Below are 8,184 nucleotides of genomic sequence, written 5' to 3' on the forward strand. Positions count from 1 at the left end.
ACAGCAAGAGAACAGAAACTGCCCGCTGCTGCACACAGACTCATTTCAGTCTCTCTGTCCTTGTTTGTGTGACGCACCGTCTGAAGATGCTGCCGCAACTGTTCTTTATTGTCTCTCATCGTTCTCTGGAATGTACCTTCTGTATTCCAGCCATTAAAATACTTGATATATAACTGTAGGTGCATGTCAGTGGCAACGTGTCTTCAATTGTATTTATAAGAACGGCTCTGTATGTAATCAGTACTCTGTATGAAGCCTGACCCTTCACACTCACTAGCATCATTCTCCCAATTTCAATATACTATATATTCTCATATATCATTTTCTTTTCAGGCCTTTGTACATTCTCTCTTAGTGGCTAAGTCTTTGAAAGTTTTAAACTTTGTCTTGTTTGGCCCTTTTTTGAGAAATGAACTTTTCATCAGGCTTGAAGTAGATTTCTTATTTGGTGTCAGTCAAATATATATATATATATATGTGCACCACTACATGTTTAATAATCGTTTGACATTAAATGAAAACTTTCCTCTTTGTTAAAGCTTAAAGCTGCTCAGGTCGGAGCCCTGATAAAGGCAGAGAGTGCTCGAGCACTCCCATCATCTCATCAAACACTGAGCACTTCTCTCTCCCTCCATACTTCTGCCCCCCATGTGTTTATATGAAGTTACTATGACACTAACTTGATGTTTTCTCTCTCCTGTAGTTTGTGTTTTTTTTCTCCTAAGTACTCAGCTATCATTATTAGGATTTGTATTATTTAGTCAAGTTCTGGAAGTTTCTCAAAAGTTTCTGTTTTCTCATTATGGAAATTATTGAGTCTCTCGGTAATATTGTAATGTCTCAATCTCACTATGTAAAGTGCCTGGAAATAATGCATGTTGTGTGGCGCCATAAGAATAAACCTGAACTGAAATTGAATTGAAATGGAGGCGTTTGCATAACTCCCTGCTGTAATGGATGAAAAATCAATGCTTCTCCACGAGGGACTGTCCTGCTGCATCATCTTCTGTTAACACGTCTGTCCACCCGTCTTGCTACCATTTATCCATTTACCCCGAGACCGGCCTGACGTGGACAAACATTGCCACAGTGACATTCCCACAGTCGTCAAGGTGATGTTCCCATTCTTACCAGTATCTCCAAATCCTGTCTGTTACTAGGGAAATTCCCATCCTTGCGTTGCCATGGCAACAGTCTTGTGGTTCCAGACTGTTCCAGTGGAAGGGTATTCCCCACACACACACACACACACACACACACACACACACACACACACACACACACACACACACACACACACACACACACACACACACACACACACACACACACACACACACAGCTATGTTTTTATCATGATGTGATTTGATTGAATCAGTCAGCTCGTCAGACGGCCACGCCGTTTTGTTTGACATGTCGTATTGTCTGTTTATTCGCCCCAGTATGAAGTATTAAGTGTTATGGGCGTCTCATACAAGCGATGCATCGAAGACCTTCGTATCTTTTATACACACACACGCACACACACACGCACACACACACACACACAATCTCCCCAAACAAAAGCAATTCACGAGCAGCAACTACCCTCATTTACATCTGAATGATTACTGATGAGACGAAGGCTCATGGTGCTGAAAAGGGCAGACTTCTCGTTAAAATACAGACACTGTTCGTCCATTCAGATCAGGTTTAGCCTCTGTTAATATACTTCATATGTGATATTACAGCAATGATGCAGTTTTTTTATGTATCTAGCTAAAAAATAACAAACTCCTACAGCATAATTTGTCCTAATGAGACATTATGATCAAATGTCTGCACCTCATAATTCCATTTCCTTCAGCTTTTATGCACTGATATGGATTTTCCGATCCTGCTTATGATTACGTATCGACTGAAAGCCATGAGAACAACCTGTACTGAAAGCCTGTCAATCACTGCATTAACCAGGGAGCCTCAGATCTGTCCCACATGGAGAAAAACATTCATCAGCTTTTTTAATGTAAAAATATTGTTTTTCTTTTCTGAGATGGAGGAAACAGAGTGTTTTTTAGCTGTTTTCTAGCTGTGTGTCTGGGTCAGGTTCATGGCAACAGAGCGGCTGAGAAGTCATTTTATTTAGCCCTCTTCTTGTTCGCCCTGGTCTTCTGGTCATCACAGGCCGGCTGGGGGAAAGACTTCTGACCGCATGTCCTGAGAAAATGCTGATTCACATTTTTAAGTCTTCGATCACATGTTTACAGGCTTTTCTTTTTTATAGGGCAGATCTCTGCTGCAGGGGGTGTCCTTATCAGGTGCATGAAAACGTGCAAATTGCTTCTATTGATATGAATAAGCAGCAACACAATGTTTCGGTCCTCCCTCATCTCCTACAGTAATTCCTTATTCTGGCTTATTCAAAATCTTCATGATTATGAGAAAATCGGTTAATGGTAGGTTTTATAATTGTGTTTTAGAAAGAGAACTATTTTGATGCTCATTATATTTGGAGACCAATGTTCAACAACATTCGACAAAAATTTTAGGCTCTTCCTCCATCATTTAATTCTTCATCTTCCTTAGTCTGGCATATCCAAAATCTCTATGACATGAGTTAATGACAAAAGGTGAGGACTAGATACAACATCAACAAATGGGCTGATTGTAATTCTAGTGAATGTGCTTCTTTTTGCAGTTAAATTTAATATGTAAGAGGTTATGTTGTCTAACATGCAATCTTATTTTTAGTGTCTTGTGAGACCATATGAACCGGGTACTTGTATTTATGTGATTGTTAAAATAAATTAAATAACCAACTAACAAGCAATATTTCAATACATTGAGTATTCTGGTCATATTCTTATCAAGAAAATGTATTGATATATTTACAGATGATTAAAAATAGCCGACATCCACATAGACACACACTCCCGCGGCTTTTTTGTTTCTATGAGAAAAACAAATTCTATATTTTCACGCATTAAGTTAATATCACTCCAGCTGACAGCTGTGGCCTTTCTCGCTGCTTTTATTATTCGAAATAACAGTTCACCTGCCCGGCGTCCGTCCGTCAGGAGAGAACAGAAACTGCCATTTGCTGCACGCAGACTGAAATCAGTCACATCTCTCTGTCCTTGTGTGACGCAAGGTCTGAAGAAGCTGCTATAAATGTTTGTTATGGGCTCTCATCATTCTCCAGAACATGCCTTATCTCCTGTATTTCATCTGTGCTCATTTATAAAAACGTAATGTACAATATACCCCACATACTGGCCTGGCTTTGCATTAAAACCCCTATTTGATGTGGTATGGACATATTAGTGCAAGTGCATGTCAGTGACCGTGTAAAATAAGAATACATCACTGTGGTGTGACTCAGCCGATGGGATTTTTTCAAGGCTGCATGATTTCCTTTTTGATTCAAGTGACTAAAAGCCAATAGTTCTACGGGATAATCTTTTAATTTGGCGAGGAAACCTCATCCATTGTGTCACAATCAAATTGTCCACTCGAAGTCTGACTGGGGGACCAGTTTTAGGTTAACAGCTATTAAGTCACGCTGATTTCACCACAGGGTTTACAAACAACAGAGTAAAAATCCTTTCATATGTATTCTCTGCTCAAAAGGTCTAATTACTATAACTTATTATTGAGCAAAATCTTTGATTACAATGAAGGCTGCACACCATTCTGAGTTGGGTCTGTCTGTCTCTCCTTCACAAAACCTCTGGAAGACAGTAGGGGATGTTGGCAAAACACACACACACACACACACACACACACACACACACACACACACACACACACACACACACACACACACACACGCACACACACACACACACACACACACAGAGCAGGGAGATCATGGACGTTGCCAAGCTTTCAGCAGCAGTTCTCACAGCTGGGAACACAGAGAAGGTGGGAAAGGTGGTGGAAAGAAAAAAGAGAAGGAAGGAAGGATGAAAAGAGCTAAAGTATATGTGGGGAGAATTGGGCAGAAAGGTGGAGGAAGGTGATGAGCCAAGGATTGAGAGACAGAGAAAGGTGACAAAAGCAGAGGAGAGGAAGCTGTTGTCCCCCAAATAAGAAAGGAAGAGGAGGGTGTAAAAGATTTAAGATATGGGGGTGGACTGGATGAGAGGATAATGAAGAAACACAAAGAGGAGAAGGAGAAAGGAGGTGATGTGACAACAAAATAGAGAAAGAGGACTAAAAATTAAGAGGAACTGAAGACAACATGTGGTGAGATGGAGGAGGGGGAAAGGAGGAGTAAAGAAGGAGATAGGAGAGGCCGTTTTTATGTACTCTCCTCCAAACGGAAAGAAGGGAACGAGGAGCACCTAAGATATAGGAAAGGAGGATTGGGATTTAAGAGGGGTGCAAGGATGAAGGGACAAAAGGAGGTGGAGGACAAGAAGAGACAAAAAGGGTAAAGACAAAAGGAATAAAAATGATGAGGAGGTGTGAGTAACATGGAGAGGATGAGGCAAAATAAGAGAAGGAAAATGGAGAGAGGAAAGGGAGTAAAATTAAAATGGAGTAGGAAGACGGGTTGAAAAGCTCTGCAGTAGGGAGGAAGGTGACAAAAGGGGAGGAGGTTGTTGTTGAAGAGTGGAAGGACAAAAAGAGATGGAAGGTAAGTAGAAATGTAGAAAGGACATAAGGGCGAAAGGTAGGAGGGAGAAAGAGGAAGAGAGTGGGAGGAAATTAGAGGAGGAGGTGGCTAAAAAAGGGAGGAAGAGGGCGAACAGAGGAAATCACCTTCGGTTCCCACAGAGAGCTGGAATTCTGGTGATGCCACCGACAGCCGTCACTCACCAGACCAAACTGGTGAAAACCAATTCCCATCAACATGACTCCTCACGTTTGCCTCCCCTCTATCTCGTCCTCCTCCCCTCATTTCCTGCCTCCGTCTCTCCTCCCTCCGTACACCGTCACCTGCTGGCTTCTCACAAAATCAATTGATTACAACAGCACTTATCGCCTCGGCTTTCCAACGTTAACCATGGCACACAATCACAACACTCGCGAATTTGCATTTGCTTCCATATCTAATCACGTCCATATGCACAGACACAGAGATCCATCCCATAATTGGTGAATGACGTTAAGTTAGATTTGGGAGAGACTCCTTTGAGAGAAAAATCTGACTTACACATAGCTGGGTGCAATTTCAAAATAAGAGCGAGGAGCGTTATTGTGTTGTTTTGGTGTTTTTGTTGTTTCGGCAAAGTCAGATCTTGGTGATGGGGCACTTTGAATTATGAGCTGGAAATGAGAGAGTGAGGTAGAGATGCATGAGGAGACAGAGAGAGGGAGAGACCAGACAGACTAATCTGTGGCTTCAATAATGGATGTACCTGGAAACTACTGAACCATGGGACACTACAAGACCTGACAGTGAGTGAGTGTGTGTGTGTGTGTGTGTGTGTGTGTGTGTGTGTGTGTGTGTGTGTGTGTGTGTGTGTGTGTGTGTGTGTGTGTGTGTGTGTGCGTCAAAATAGAAGAGAGAGGACAAAAAGAGAGAGAGAGGAACGAGTGTGTCAGTGTGTGTTTGTGCGTGATTGGGGTTCGTGCGCGAGTGTGAGCGCGCGCTCGAGAGCACATGCATGCACCAGCCGGGGCGTGCACGTGTGAAGGTGCCTGTGGAGCCATGATTGCGGACGCGCGTAAAAGTGTATCCGTGCGTGCGCTCTCTCTCTCGGTTATCAATATGCATGTGCCATTGTGCGTGTGCATTGCATGTGCGCGTTTGCCCGTCGCACCTTGTCTCCGTAGCCTCCTCTTCTTCAGGCCAAATATCCGGACTTTGGAGAAGATGTCGACCAGGTTCCCGTTGCACAGCCCCTGCTTCTTACCGGGGCTCTTCCGCCGCCGGTGCGTGGTCGGTCGGTGGGCGTGTTGCTCCCTCGCCTGTCTCTTCTGCCGGATCAAACCGCTGGCGATGGCCGCTGCCATGTCTCCGCCGAATGTGCCGCCACACAAGCAGCCCTGTCTCCGTCCGCGTCTCTCGTCCCTTCAGCCGTGTCCACCGGAGGGGACGGAGCGGAGCGCGGACACAAGCAGACACAAACCCCTGGTGTCTCCGCTCCAGCGGCTATAACAGCCCCATACTTGCGGTGGGATCGCGGTAAAGTCTTGAATAAACCCCCGCACTTCACGTTACAGCATATTTGGTGTTGTCGGTAACCCCCGGGCCATCGGTTGGAGACGCGCAGCAGTTCACCTGTCCGTCACGTTTCACCGGGCGGTCTGTCAGCCAGGGAGCAGCGGCTGTCACTGAGCCGCTCCTCCCACCGAATGTACCGGAGCCCGTGTGTCACCTGGTGTCCCCATGGTCCAGAGGCGAGGAGAAGGAAACCGGCGGAGCCCTCCTCCGGTGAACGGTGTCCTCTCTCTCTCCTCCGGTGAACGTCCGCTTGTGTACCCTGAGGCGCGCGTGCCGACGCCAGCCGCTCCAGCTGCGTAAAACCAGCGCGAGACACCGAGAGCAGCACCGGAAACTGGGCGGTGTCTCTTTCAAAGTCAAAGCTCTATATGGGACCTGTCTTGTTTTTCAAATTGGTCGCTTTGCAGAAAGAAATACTGACATAGTTGCCGTTCTTTAAATCTTTAGAACTGTGCTTTCTGATTTTGATTGTTTTCCAATCATTTTGTCTCTGTGTTGTTTAATAAGTCTCAGGACAGCACCTTGGGTTTACTGGCTCTATAAATGAAATAAAACTGTCTTGCCTTGCCGCACCACTTGACAATTTAATGTAGCCTGACCCAGGTTATTATTATTATTATCATTATTATTATTAAGCCATATTTTGATTTGTCTGTTATGTTGCTACATGTGGCTGCCATCAAGGGGCCAAGTATAATTTAATCCAGATCATGTTAGAAAATACAAGACAAATATTTCAGATACATTTCAATCTCATATGGTATTGCACCTTTGTTAAAGCATATCCCCCCTTTAATACATCATATTTGTTTGTTTTAGTTACTTTGCTGCTTGCATAAAGTTAATTGTGATTTTCTTTGCCCAATTTTACGGCGTCCTTGCTCCTATTCAGCATTGAAGTTTGGTTTGAGGTCTTGATTTAAAACTGTGTGGATTAAATTACATTTAAGGTCTACAAAAGTTGCACAGGGGTTATTATTATTATTATTTCACATAGAACACATTGCCTAATTTCCTTTTCAGTATTTACGATATTTAATTTTGGAAGAGATGACCGGATGACCCTGTCATTGTCCTCTTGGGCAGTTTGACGAAGGAAAGCGCGAGCGCTCTGTGGAACCGCTGGAGCCGCGCGCCGAGCGAGCGGTCACACACACGCGCGCGCGCACACACACACACACACTCCCAAAAACAACTTCTGTCTGTGTGCGTGCGTGTGTGGAGGTGTGGGGGCGACGTCACCGGCAGCAGGTGCCCGGGTGTGGTTAACATAGTGTGATATAACACAGTGGAACTGAATATTTCATATGTTTTGCACCACTTTGACCTGTACAATACTCTGGTGTTATATAGTCTGATCTATGTGTGGTCCCTATAATAGACCCAAATGTTTGTAGGCTACACAAAAACACATTCTTCTCTAAAATCTCATAAATCCTATAGTGTTTCCACGAAATGCTTTTATAATGCTCTTTTCTATTCTTACAGAACACTCTCAGAGCTTCACAGGACATCTCACATGCACCTTTTCACACACGTTCATATCCATGTTCATGAAACACTTCTTTACGCCCACCTGAGCTACAACATCGTGACTTATCAGACTACCAGCCGTCCACAGCTGACCGCACACGTCTGTTCTTATTAATTAATAGCTACATGTTGTACGGCATTAAACAATCTGACCCGTTAGATCCTAATCCAAAAACATCAATAAATCGAAAAGTTCATTCTCTATCTGTTGAGGAATGAATTTAAATCTGAATGATTTAAATCTTCAAGTTAGGAATTTTAATTTTAAACTGACTAAAAAATGTAATATATAAATAAGACATATAATTGTGATAATCTGCCTTCTATACTTAATTTTTTCTTGGACCAAATAGGATATGAATCCATGCCTAAAGATTGTAATTCATACAGTATGTTAAGGAAGCTAATGCAGACAACGAAACCTGCTTCATTCATCACCTCATCCCACACGTTGCTACCGTCTGTATTCAGCTCATGACAGCCTGTCTCAATGACTG

The 8,184-nt window shown here is 43.5% G+C and overlaps 1 protein-coding gene across 3 annotated transcripts in view; it reads right to left on the reverse strand.

Annotated features, from left to right (window-relative positions):
- Positions 1-8,184, reverse strand: part of LOC109640104 (fibroblast growth factor 14-like) — a 38,879-nt gene that overhangs the window by 13,550 nt on the left and 17,145 nt on the right. Inside the window, exon 1 of one of the 3 annotated variants that reach the window (XM_020103926.2) lies at positions 5,751-6,079. The exons of the other annotated variants lie outside the window; for them this stretch is intronic. Coding sequence (XP_019959485.1) covers positions 5,751-5,943 — 193 coding nt within the window. The 5' untranslated portion in view covers positions 5,944-6,079. Of the gene's footprint in view, positions 1-5,750; positions 6,080-8,184 lie in introns of those variants that run through there. 3 annotated transcript variants of the gene reach the window in all.

This window comes from Paralichthys olivaceus, chromosome 24 (assembly GCF_024713975.1).
Source record: "Paralichthys olivaceus isolate ysfri-2021 chromosome 24, ASM2471397v2, whole genome shotgun sequence".
In the NCBI taxonomy this organism is placed as follows: domain Eukaryota; kingdom Metazoa; phylum Chordata; class Actinopteri; order Pleuronectiformes; family Paralichthyidae; genus Paralichthys; species Paralichthys olivaceus.